Raw genomic sequence first — 14,309 nt, forward strand, 5'->3', positions numbered from 1 at the left:
CAACTTTTTTTTTGGTGGGGGGGAACAGATATTAATCTATTTAATTCCATTTCAACAAATATTTATCATGTACTTAAGATGTGCCATGCTCTGTGCTAAGGGATGTGAAAACCAAGACGGGTTGAACTAAACTCCCTGCTGCCAAGAAGCTTACAACCTAGAGGGAGAGAGAGATGTGTAAATAACCACCATAACTCAATGGAATAGTGACATGCTTACATATGCCATCCATTCTGAGGTTGAGACAGACTGGACCATTGAGAATAATGTGTTAAAAGCCCAGGGAGAAAGCTCTTTCCAGGCAAAGGATACGTCTCAAGGCTCAGCTGCCTTTCTGTTCCTCTATCAACCCAAAAGTTCAGGTGTGGAAAAATGTTGCAGCTGAGTACTGGGATGCATTCAGGATACAGCTGCTAAATCTAGAACCAGCCTATTTTGGCACTACAAATGGAGCTGAGTTCTGTCTGGAGGCCAAAGGCTGTCAAATCCTAATTTAAGACATTGCCTTTCGAAAAACAAGAGTTAAAAAAAAAGAAATACTTATAATGAAAATACCTTATGACTTAAATAATCCAGCGTACACATTACCTTTAAATATGATCCATAGTATTTTGTTACATAGGAGCTGTCACACTGACTCAAAACAGTTATTTCTTGCTGAATGTCTTCAATTTCATCTTCGGCTTCCTCAAGGTCTATGATTTTAATAGCAACCACTTGCTGGGTACGGTTATCAATACCTTTGAACACTTCTCCAAAGGAGCCTTTTCCAATGCGTTCTAATTTTGTGAACAGTTCTTCTGGATCGGCTATATTATTCTAAGGGGGGCGGGGAGAGAAAGAAAGGAAAGAGCACAAACATTTTGCATCAAGTTTTTAAATGAAGGAAAATAAATCACACAAGACAATACCACATTAAAAAAAAAAAAAGCATACAAACTCCCTTGACTCTCCGCACGTGCTTTGTTAGAACAACTGTATCCCAAATGGCCAACTAGTCCATATTCTATTGGATCACCCACACTAAGTGGGCTTAGCTGATCCTGCTAAGGATCACAGTCTCCTATAGCAAATGTCTCTGGTGCACACCAAAGGGCCAGACTCTTTTTAGAATAAAGCAGCTGAATATACACAATTTGCACATTAATGCAATGGTAGTGATAATGAGAGAATACCTAATCTAAGCTCTAGGTAGGTGAGTTGTTAAAATTCTTACATTCCAACAGCAAAATGTTACCTTTTAAATCTCTCTCTCCAACTTGGACATCCTAATCACTGCACCTATACTTCTAAACCACCATATAAACAACACAGAGCACAAAAGATGCAAGAATCTACGAGTCCTTTTTTTCTTCTTTACTTGGGATCCTATCTGTATGTAATGGTCTCATCAATGGCTGAAATAAGATTCTATGCTTTTATCATGATTGCAAGTACTCATAAGGAAATGGTAATATGTTGAACTTTCACAACACATCTCACAGTAGGAATCCAGAATAAATCAATATTTTGCTACAACAAAATCTGAATCAAGCATAAGGTTTTAGGTTAACAGATGTATAGGCATGACTTAGATTTATAAATTCACTGCCCTTTCCTGATTCAGAAATATCCTTTATCTAACAGTGTACAATTCTGAATTCAAATTTTACTCCCACAAGATAACCTTTGACCTTACTTAAACTCATATTGCTGAATATATACTACTGATCAAGTAGAAAAAAAGATTTCCAAACCTCACAGAAATGGCAAGTTATTAATTTACTATTTTTTATTTATTTTTTCATGGGAAGGTGTTTTATTTTAAATATAGCAGTGTATACATGTCAATCTAACTTATACTTAAGTGCTATATTAGTCCAGAGCTAAAACCTTACTTTGAGTTCCTTCAAAATATAGAAGGATGCTATATAGTTCTGATGAACTGTCTATATTTAATTTGTTAATTGGACCTAGATTATCTGTTCATTTATTACAGTTGAACCTGGTCATCAATTTCAGGGGACAAATTATTGAGATAGCATGTTCCCTTATATCTTCTTTTATTAGACAAATAGATCATTAAAGTTTATTATTTTTCTGTCAAGTTTGTTGCACCATCATCACCAAATAGACCCAGTAAACTGCCTGCTTTTGAGTAACTTAAAAACTTATGACTGATTTTAAAGAATTTCGTCAATTTTTCTTTTTTCAACCAACCTAAATGACAGTTCGCACATGACCTGCTAAATGTATAAGCTTCCCCATTCTCCTTGATTGGATTTTTTCCTATTTCTAAAAGACACTTTCCACGTATGCCATAGTCTCTTTGATATGGCAAGCTACTTGTTTTATCCCCACCCACCTCTAGTATTCACATGGGACAAATACATCTTCAGCTGCCCATATGAGCTTTTAAAAATAGTTTAGGCTTCGTAGGTTGCAAATGTTTCTTTAATGCTAACATTTTGTTATAATACCTTCTCCAAAACTTGCGTACCATCGTTATTGATTTACTTGGTGCTTAATTTCTTACCAAGACATTGTATAATAGCTAACCCACAAGTTACCTCTTCCTACTTTTGGTGATGGTTCTTGTCTTTCTAGTACCTTGCGGCAAAAATACTCACCAAATAGCTCAGTGATAGGTTCACCACCCTGTAACTTCCTAAATTCAATGAATTTGGAAAAATAAAAAGAGCAAATCTTTCAGTTTTTCTGACGTAACTACAAAATAATCTAAAAGTTATAAATATACCATTGATTAAAAAGTAGACAGTACTGAATATGTACTTTCTGATAACACATTCTGGACTAGGAGGTATATTAACTCTATGATGAGATTTTTTGTTGTTGTTGGAAGAAACAAAGATTAAATCCTAATCTTCTTAATTCGCGTTTTAAAAGGATTTGACTGAAACAATCAACCTTAGGGAGAACACAGCTGTTCTTGATTTCTATAATAAATGGGTTCCTGAAAGTATGTAAATCAAAGATTTAAAAATCAAGTCACATTTTGAATTTTAAACATGCTCTGAAGTGAATCCTAACTCATCAATAAATATAATTTAAGATTTTCAATCAAGGAATACCAAGTTGGAAAAAGAGAAAGATCTCTCATTTACACAACATTTGCACTTCCCAATCTTTTATTTTGGGACTAAAACTTCTCATGCAAAACCCCAATTTTCAGAGTGGAGGGAACCTTGAAAACAAGTTTTCATTCGTATAACCTCATCTCCCTGACTTCCTGAATCTGGGGTAGATAATACCTAAGTTCTAACTCCCCATTCACCACGTCGCCAGCTTCTTAAACCAAAGTAAGACATATTTCCTTTTGGTTTTTCACGCAAGGGCAAAAGTCAAGTAAATAAATGGTAAACACTCCAAGCAATGCAATTTAAAAATCACCTTTATAAAGATGCTGGCTTGCCCAATCATTCATATTCACTCTTCTTTAGAGCCTCTAAGAAAATCAAGTCAGCTCCCTCTCAACACAAATCAAATAGTCTCTTAAGAATATTAAAATTTCTAAATCTTTCTATCTCTATTGCAAAATTAGTTTACTTCTATATCTGTGTTTGCATTGCCTTCTTAAAGCCATAGCCCAGGAAGGAGCTCTAAGTTCTGCAGCAGCAAAAAGGATGAATGGCTAAATTAATGTCACATTGATTTACAACTAATGGTAGATGACTTATACATGTTGCACAAAAATGCATCTGTGAAAATGAAAATCTCAGAGATCCATCTCAGGACATTCTCATTATTCCTTGACCTTCATCACCTGTCCTTCCTTAGCTTGGATTTGGACTCTTCAGCTATAGGTAGATTGTTACAAATTTAAGTCTTAGACAGTACCATCGCCACTAAAACAGCAAAGATAACAACAACATTTTAGTATGGAAATACTCTGAGGAAGTCCAAAGGGGGAAAATGTAGGATGATCATCTTACTTGTCTCCTGTGGAAAGTCAGGGGCAGATGGGAGGGAGATCAAGATGGCAGAGTAGGAGGATGCTGAGCTCACCTCCTTCCACAAACACATCAAAATATATCTTACATATGAAGCAACTCCTGCTGAAAACAACCTGGAGCCTGACATAAAGGCTCTTCTACAACCAAGGCTATAAAGAAAGAGTTGCACAGAGTTGGGCAGGAAGGGAGGAAAAGCGATCTGGTTGGGACAAGTGCCCAAGGAGGGGACACACAAGAGGCAGGGGATATCACAGCCTCAAGGATCCTCTGTGGGTAGTGATGGGTTCAAGCCACATGTTGGGCCTGACTCTGGGAAGACGAGTCCCCTTAGCTGGTTTGAAAACCAGTGGGACTTACCAGAGGGCTGTAAGAAACTGACACTCCACTCATGAAGAGCATGCACACACTTGCTTACTCCCAGGGAACAAGGCGGAGGAAACAGACTGAAAACTACCTGGAGCTCTGGCTGGTTTCCCGCAACTGCTACAGCCTGCTCCCCAGCCTGCACCGGGTGCCCACTACAGCCTCTCTTGCTCTGGTGCAGCTCTCCACTGCCACAAAGGCTGCTGCTGCCAAGGAGAGTGTTCACACTTAGAGAGAACGGAGCTGCCTCGGACCCAACCCTGCCTCTGAACAAGGGGAAGGCAGCCATTACCAGCATGCACACGAGGAAGCAGCAGATTGAAAATTGCCTGGGGCTCGGACTAACTTGCTGGGACTGTCCCAGCACTTACCCTGGCCTGTCCCACAGGCCCCCTCTAGTACCTGTTGCTCCAGTGCTGCTCTCCACTGTGGCAGAGGTGCCATTGCCAGGGGGGTGGTGCACACACTTAGAGGGAAAGGAACCAGCTCGGACCTGACCTTCAGGGCTTCTGCTCCAGTACCTTGGGCACCAACTCTGCCCCCAGTGAGGCAGTGATGGCCGCTGAGCATAGAAGAAGCCCTGGCTCTGGCTCTAGCCCTTCCATCTCCAGCACCACCTTCTACCAAGCTGATAGCTGCCAGCACACCCTGGGGGAAGATGTGACTCTTGCTCACGTCAGATCTGGCTCTCCTACCATAGCCACTGGGCACATGTAGGCTGTATAGGGATGCTCCCACAGAAGCATCAGATAGGTAACTCTATCACCTAACTTCATAGAGACAGAGAAAGTTAAACAAAATGAGAAGACAGAAGAATATGTTTCAAATGAAAGAACAAGAAAAAAAAACCTGAAAAAAATCCTAATGAAAGAGAGATAATTAATTTACCAGATAAAGAGTTCAAAGCTTTAGTAATAAGAATACTAGCTGAACTTGGGGAAAGAATAGATGAGCACAGTGAGAATTTTAGCAAGTAACTAGAAAGTATAAAAACAAACCAGTCAGAACTGAAGAATACAATAACTGAAATGAAAAATACACTAGAGGGAAGTAATAGAAGATTAGGTGATACAGAAGAATGCCTAAGTGATCTGGAAGATAAAAGAATGTAAATCATGCAATCAGAAGAGCAAAAATAAAAATGCATTTTTGAAAATGAGGATAGTTTAAGGGGCTTATGAGACAACATCAAACATACTAACATTTGCACTGTAGGGGTCCCAGAAGGAGAAGAGAGAGAGAGAAAGGGGTAGAAATGTACTTGATGAAATTATGGATGAAAAATTCCCGAAGCTGAAGAAGGAAATAGATTTCCAGGTACAGGAAACACAGAGAGTCCTAAACAAGATGAGCCCCAGGAGAACCAGACCAAGAAATATCAGACTTAAAATGGTTAAAGTTAAAGATAAAGAGAGAATTCTAAAGTCAGCAAGAGAAAAATAAAGAGTCACATACAACGGAACCCCCAAAAGGCTATCAGCTGATTTTTCTGCAGAAATTTTGCAGGCCATAAGGGAGTAGCATGATATATTTAAAGTGCTGAAAGGGAAAAACCTACAACCTAGGATACACTACCAAGCAAGGCTATCATTCAGAATTGAAGGAGAGATAAAGAACTACTCAGACAACCAAAAACTAAAAGAGTTCATCAATAGTAAACTGACCTTAGATGAAGTGTTAAAGGGTTTTCTTTAAATGGAAAAGAAAAGGCTACAAGAAGTAAGAGTTTATAGGAAAGGAAAAATCCCACTAGTAAAGGAAAACATATAGTAAAGGATGTAGACCAATCACTTAAGTAAACTAGTATGGTTTGTGAACACCTAGAGGGGTGGGATGGGGAGGGTGGGAGGGAGGGAGATGCAAGAGGGAAGAGATATGGGAACATATGTATATGTATAACTGATTCACTTTGTTATAAAGCAGAAACTAACAACAACAAAAAAGAAATGAACTATCCTGTCATGAAAAGACATAGAGGAACCTTAAATGCACATTACTAAGTGAAAGAAGCCAATCTGAAAAAGCTACATACTATATAATTCCAACTATATGACATTCTGCAAAAAGACAAGCTGTGAAGACAGTAACATGATCAGTGTTTGCCAGAAGTTAGGTGGGAGGGAGGGATGAATAGCTGGAGCACAGAGGACTTTTAGGGCAGCTGAACTATTCCACATGATACTACAATGGTAGATACAAGTCATACATTTGTCAAAACCCACAGAATGTACAATACCAAAGGTGAACCCTGATGGAAACTGTGGACTTTAGGTACTAATGATATATCACTGTAGATTCATCAATTAACAAATGTACCCCTTTGGGGCAGGATGTTGATAACGGGGGGAGATACTGTGCACATGTGGGCATGGGGGTATAGAAGAACGCTCTGTACTTTCTGTTCAATTTTGCTGTGAACCTACAATTGCTCTAAAAAGAAGTTTATTAATTTAAAAAAAGACAAAAATTGTAAAATCAAGTACAATGATACAAAGGTAAGAGACAAACACAAAGATGTAACATATGTCATCAAAAACACACAATGTGGGGGAGAGGAGTAAAAAATGTAGATCTTTAAAATGTGGTTGAACTTAAATGACTACCAGTTTATAACAAGTAGATATAGTTATAGGCCAACATATAGGAAACTGATGGTAAGCACAAATCAAAAGCCAACCATAGATTTAAAAAAAACGAAAAAGAAAGGAACACACACATACCTGTTGTAGATTTAAGAAAATCTACAAACCACAAGGGAAGAAAGGAACACACACAAGGGAAGAAAGGGAAGGAAGGAACACACACAAGGGAAGAAAGGGAAGAAAGGAACACACACATACCTGTTGTAGATTTAAGAAAATCTACAAACCACAAGGGAAGAAAAAGAAGAAGAAATGAACAAAGAAGTACAAAAACAACCAGAAAACAAGTAATAAAATGGCAATAAATAGATACCTATCAATACTTACCTTAAATGTCAATGGACTAAATGCTCCAATCAAGAGACATAGGGTACCTACTGTATAGCACAGGGAACTCTTCTCAATACTCTCTAAAGACCTATATGGGGAAAGAATCTAAAAAAGAGTGGATCTATGTTTATGTATAACTGATCCACTTTGCTGTACAGCAGAAACTAACACAACACTGTAAATCAACTATACTCCAATAAAAGTAAAACAAAACAAAACAAAAGACATAGGGTGGTTGATTGGATAAAATAACAAGACCCATATATATGCTGTACAAGACACTCACTTCAGAGCTAAAGACACATAGACTGAAAGTGAGAGGATAGACAAAGATATTTCATCCAAATGGAAATGACAAGAAAGTAGGGGTAGCAATACTCATATCAGACAAAAAGACTTTAAAACAAAGCCTACAACAAAAGACACAAAAAGGCATTATATAATGATAAATGGATCAATACAAGAGGAGGATATTAAATTCATTAACATGTATGTACCCAATACAGGAGAACGTAAATATGTAAGGCAAATATTAACAGACTTAAAGGGAGAAATTGACAATAATACAATGATAGTAGGGAACTTTTAATACCCATCTTACATCAATGGACAGACAACCAAGACAAAAAATCAACAAGGTAACAATGGTCTTAAATGACACAATAGACAAGTTGGACTTAATAGATATCGACTTACATGACATTCCATCCCAAAAGAGCAAAATACACATCCTTTTCAAGTGCACATGAAACGTTCTCCAGGATAGATCACATGCTAGGCCACAAAACAAGTTTCTCAACAAATTTAAGAGACTAGAAATTAGATTAAGCATTTTTTCCAACCACAATGGTATGAAACTAGGAATCAATTACAAAAGAAAAATGGGGAAAACACAAACAAGTGGAGACTAAACAATATGCTACTAAAAGACCAGTGGGTCAAAGAAGAAATCAAAGTGGAAATCATAAAATACCTCAAGACAAATGAAAGTGGAAACACAACTTTCAAAAATCTATGGGAAGCAGGGGAGACATTCAAGATGGCAGAAGAGTAAGACGTGGAGATCACTTTCCTCCCCACAAATACAACAGAAATACAACTACGTGTGGAACAACTCCTACAAAACACCTACTGAACGCTGGCAGAAGACCTCAGACTTCCCAAAAGGCAAGAAACTCCCCACGTACCTGGGTAGGGCAAAAGAAAAAAGAAAAAACAGAGACAAAAGAATAGAGACAGGACCTGCACCTCTGGGAGGCAGCTGTGAAGGAGGAAAAGTTTCCACACACCAGGAAGCCCCTTACTGGCGGAGATGGGGGGTGGTGGGGTGGAAGCCTCAAAGACAAGGAGGAGAATGCAGGAACAGGGGTGCAAAGGGCAAAGTGGAGAGATTCCTGCACAGAGTATCAGTGCCAACCAGCACTCACCAGCCTGAGAGGCTTGTCTGCTCAACCACCAAGATGGGTGGGGGTTGGGACCTGAGGCTCCAGCTTCTTCAGAGGTCAGATCCCAGGGAGAGGACTGGGGTTGGCTGCATGAACACAGCCTGAAGGGGGCTAGTGCACCACATCTAGCTGGGAGGGAGTTGGGGAAAAAGTCTGGACCTGCCTAAGAGGCAACAGACCATTGTTTTGGGGTGTGTGAGGAGAGGGGATTGAGAGCACCGTCTCAACAGGCTCCAGAGAGGGGCACAAGCTGCAGCTATCAGCGCAGACCCCAGAGATGGGCATGAAATGCTAAGGCTGCTGCTGCAGCCACCAAAAAGCCTGTGTGCAAGCATAGGTCACTATCCACTCCTCCCCTCCTGGGAGCCTGTGCAGCCTGCCACTGTCAGGGTCCTGTGATCCAGGGACAACTTCCCCGGGGAATACACAGCACGCCTCAGGTTGTTGCAACATCATGCTGGCCTCTGCCGCTGCAGGCTCGCCCCACATTCCGTACCCCATCTTCCCCCCAGGCTGAGTGAGCCAGAGCGCCCTAATCAACTGCTACTTTAACCCCATTCTGTCTGGGCAGGGAACAGACGCCCTCAGGCGACCTACATGCAGAGGCGGGGCCAATCCAAAGCGGAACCCCAGGAGCTGTGCGAACAAAGAAGAGAAAGGGAAATCTCTCCCAGCAGCCTCAGGAGCAGCAGATTAAATCTACACATTCAACTTGATGTACCCTGCATCTGTGGAATACCTGAATAGACAACGAATCAACCCAAATTTGAGGCAGTGGACGTTGGGAGCAATGATATATACATACGTTTTTTCCTTTTTCTCTTTCTGTGACTATGAGTATGTTTCATTGTGTGATTTTCTCTGTATAGCTTTGCTTTTACCATTTGTTCTAGGGTTATGTCTGTCTGTTTTTTATGTTTGTTTGGTTGTTTTTTTCTTTTTCTAATTACTTTTTACTATTTTTTATTTTTAAAAATTGTATTTTTTAAGAAACTTTATTTTGTTTTTCTTTTTCTCTTTCTTTTTTTCTCCCTTTTCTTCTGAGCCGTGTGGCTGACAGGGTCTTGGTGCTCTGGCTGGGTGTCAGGCCTGTCCCTCTGAGGTGGGAGAGCCAACTTCAGGACATTGGACCACCAGAGACGTCACAGCTCCACGTAATATCAAACGGTGAAAGTTCTCCCAGAGATCTCCATCTCAATGCTAAGACCCAGCTCCACTCAACAACCAGCAAGGTACAGTACTGGACACCCTAGGCAAAACAACTAGCAAGACAGGAACACAACCCCACCCATTAGAAGAGAGGCTGCCTAAGATAATAATAAGGTCACAGACACCCCAAAACATACCACTGGACGCTGTCCGGCCCACCAGAAAGACAAGATCCAACCTCATCCACCAGAACACAGGCACTAGTCCCCTCCACCACAAAGCCTACACAAGCCACTGAACCAACCTTAGACACTGGGGTCAGACACCAAAAAGAATGGAAAGTACGAACCTGCAGCCTGCAGAAAGGAGACCCCAAACACAATAAGTTAAGCAAAATGAGAAGACAGAGAAACACACAACAGATGAAGGAGCAAGGTAAAAACCCACCAGACCAAACAAATGAAGAGGAAATAGGCAGCCTACCTGAAAAAGAATTCAGAGTGATGATACTAAAAACGATACAAAAGCTTGGAAATAGAATGGAAAAAATAAAAGAAACGTTTAACAAGGACCTGGAAGAACGAAAGAGCAAACAAACAATGATGAACAACACAATAGATGAAATTAAAAATTCTCTAGAAGGAATCAACAGCAGAATAACTGAGGGAGAAGAACGGCTAAGTGACCTGGAAGATAAAATAGTGGAAATAACTACTGCAGAGCAGAATAAAGAAAAACGAATGAAAAGAATTGAGGACAGTCTCAGAGACCTCTGGGACAACATTAAACATACCAACATTCGAATTATAGGGGTCCCAGAAGAAAAAGAGAAAAAGAAAGGGACTGAGAAAATATTTGAAGAGATTAGAGTTGAAAACTTCCCTAATATGGGAAAGGAAATACTTAATCAAGTCCAGGAAGTGCAGAGAGTCCCATACAGGAAAAATCCAAGGAGAAACACACCAAGACACATATTAATCAAACTATCAAAAATTAAATACAAAGAAAAAATATTGACAGCAGCAAGGGAAAAACAATGAATAACATACAAGGGAATACCCAAAAGCTTAACAGCTGATCTTTCAGCAGAAACTCTGCAAGCCAGAAGGTACTGGTAGGACATATATAAAGTGATAAAACGGAAAAACCTACAACCAAGATTACTCTAACTAGCAAGGATCTCATTCAGATTCGACAGAGAAATTTAAAGCTTTACAGACAAGCAAACACTAAGAGAATTCAGCACCACCAAACCAGCTGTACAACAAATACTAAAGGACTTTCTCTAGGTAAGAAACACAAGAGAAGGAAAAGATCTACAATAAGAAACCCAAAACAATTAAGAAAATGGTAATAAGAACATACACATCAATAATTACCTGAAATGTAAATGGATTAAATGCTCCAACCAAAAGACATAGACTGGCTGAATGGATACAAAAACAAGACCCATATATATGCTGTCTACAAGAGACCCACTTCAGACTTAGGGACACATACAGACTGAAAGTGAGGGGATGGAAAAAGATATTCCATGCAAGTGGAAATCAAAAGAAAGCTGGAGTAGCAATTCTCATATCAGACAAAATAGACTTTAAAATAAAGACTACTACAAGAGACAAAGAAGGACACTACATAATGATCAAGGGATCAATCCAAGAAGAAGATTTAACAATTGTAAATATTTATGCACCCAACACTAGAGCACCTCAATACATAAGGCAAATGCTAACAGCCATAAAAGGGGAAGTCGACAGTAACACACTCATAGTAGGGGACTTTTAACACCTCACTTTCACCAATGGACAGATCATCCAAAATGAAAATAAATAAGGAAACACAAGCTTTAAATGATACACTAAACAAGATGGACTTAATTGATATTTATAGGAATTCTATCCAAAAGCAACAGAATACACTTTCTTCTCAAGTGCTCATGGAACATTCTCCAGGATAGATCATATCTTGGGTCACAAATCAAGCCTTGGTAATTTGAGGAAAATTGAAATCGTATCAAGTATCTTTTCTGACCAAATGCTATGGTCAATCAAAGGAAAAATTCTGAAAAAATACACACACAAGGAGAAAAAATAATAAACTACCAAGTAAACAAGATATCACTGAAGAAATCAGAGGAAATCAAAAAATACGTAGAAACAAATGACCATGGAAACACGATGACCCAAAACCTATGGGATGCAGCAAAAGCAGTTCTAAGAGAGAAGTTTATAGCAATACAATCCTACCTCAAGAAGCAAGAAACATCTCAAATAAACAACCTAACCTTACCTAAAGGAATTAGGAAAAGGAGAACCAAAAAAACCCAAAGGTAGCAGAAGGAAACAAATCATAAAGAGCAGATCAGAAAGAAATGAAGGAAATGATAGCAAAGATCAATAAAACTAAAAGCTGGTTCTTTGAGAAGATGAACAAAATTGATAAACCATTAGCCAGACTCATCAAGGAAAAAAGGGAGAAGACTCCAAACAACAGAATTAGAAATGAAAACGGAGAAGTAACAACTAACACTGCAGAAATACAAAGGATCATGAGAGATTACTACAAGCAACTCTATGCCAATAAAATGGACAACCTGGAAGAAATGGACAAATTCTTAGAAAATCACAACCTTCTGAGACTGAACGAGGAAGAAAGAGAAAATATAAACAGACCAGTCACAAGCACTGAAATTGAGACTGTGATTAAAAATTTTCCAACAAACAGAAGCCCAGGGCCAGATGGCTTGACAGACGAATTCTATCAAACATTTAGAGAAGAGCTAACACCCATCCTTCTCAAACTCTTCCACAATATAGCAGAGGGAGGAACATTCCCAAACTCATTCAACGAGGCCACCATCACCGTGATACCAAACCAGACAAATATGTCACAAAGAAAGAAAACTATAGGCCAATATCACTGATGAACATAGATACAAACATCCTCAACAAAATACTAGCAAGCAGAATCCAACAGCACATTAAAAGGATCATACACTATGATCAAGTGGGTTTATCCCAGGAATGCAAGGATTCTTCAATATACGCAAATCAATCGACGTGATGCACCATATTAACAACTTGAAGGAGAAAAACAATATGATCATCTCAATTTTGACAAAATTCAACACCCATTTATGATAAAAAAAAAAACCCTCCAGAAAGTAGGCATAGAGGAAACTTTCTTCAACATAATAAAGGCCATACATGACAAACCCACAGCAAACATCATCCTCAATGGTGAAAAGCTGAAACCATTTCCACTAAGATCAGGAATAAGACAAGGTTGCCCATTCTCACCACTTTTATTCAACATAGTTTTCGAAGATTTTGCCACAGCAATCAGAGAAGGAAAAGAAATAAAAGGAACCCAAATCGGAAAAGAAGAAGTAAAGCTGTCACTGTTTGCAGATGACATGATACTATACATAGAGAATCCTAAACATGCTACAAGAAAACTACTAGAGCTAGTCAATGAATTTGGTTAAGTAGCAGGATACAAAATTAATGCACAGAAATCTCTTGCATTCCTATACACTAATGATGAAAAATCTGAAAGAGAAATTAAGGAAACACTCCCATATATCATGACAGCAAAAAGAATAAAATACCTAGGAATAAACCTACCTAAGGAGACAAAGGACCTGTATGCAGAAAACTATAAGACACTGATGAAAGAAATTAAAGATGATACAAACAGATGGAGAGATATACCATATCCTTGGATTGGAAGAATCAACATTGTGAAAATGAGTCTACTACCCAAAGCAATCTACAGATTCAATGCAATCTCTATCAAACTACCACTGGCATTTTTCACAGAACTAGAACAAAAAATTTCACAATTTGTATGGAAACACAAAAGACCCTGAATAGCCAAAGCAATCTTGAGAAAGAAAGACGGAACTGGAGGAATCAGGTTCCCTGACTTCAGACTATACTACAAAGCTACAGTAATCAAGACAGTATGGTACTGCCACAAAAACAGAATTATAGATCAATGGAACAGGATAGAAAGCCCAGAGATAAACCCACACACATATGGTCACCTTATCTTTGATAAAGGAGGCAAGAATATACAATGGAGAAAAGACAGCCTCTTCAATAAGTGGTGCTCGGAGAACTGGACAGCTACATGTAAACGAATGAAATTAGAACACTTCCTAACACGATACACAAAAATAAACTAAAGACCTAAATGTAAGGCCCGACATCATCAAACTCTTAGAGGAAAACATAGGCAGAACACTCGATGACATAAATCACAGCAAGATCTTTTTTACTCACCTCCTAGAGAAATGAAAATAAAAAGAAAAATAAACAAGTGGGACCTAATGAAACTTCAAAGCTTTTGCACAGCAAAGGAAACCACAAACAAGACGAAAAGACAAACTTCAGAATGGGAGAAAATATTTGCAAAGAAGCAAC

The 14,309-nt window shown here is 38.8% G+C and overlaps 1 protein-coding gene across 3 annotated transcripts in view; it reads right to left on the reverse strand.

Moving 5' to 3' along the window:
* STK26 (serine/threonine kinase 26) overlaps nucleotides 1–14,309 on the reverse strand; it is a 65,087-nt gene that overhangs the window by 19,679 nt on the left and 31,099 nt on the right. For 2 of the 3 annotated variants that reach the window (XM_019919043.3, XM_019919042.3), the window contains exon 3: nucleotides 589–819. The exons of the other annotated variant lie outside the window; for it this stretch is intronic. In XM_019919043.3, the coding sequence (XP_019774602.1) occupies nucleotides 589–819 (231 nt within the window). The remainder of the gene's footprint in view (nucleotides 1–588; nucleotides 820–14,309) is intronic. 3 annotated transcript variants of the gene reach the window in all.

Source organism: Tursiops truncatus, chromosome X (genome assembly GCF_011762595.2).
Source record: "Tursiops truncatus isolate mTurTru1 chromosome X, mTurTru1.mat.Y, whole genome shotgun sequence".
Taxonomy (NCBI): Eukaryota; Metazoa; Chordata; class Mammalia; order Artiodactyla; family Delphinidae; genus Tursiops; species Tursiops truncatus.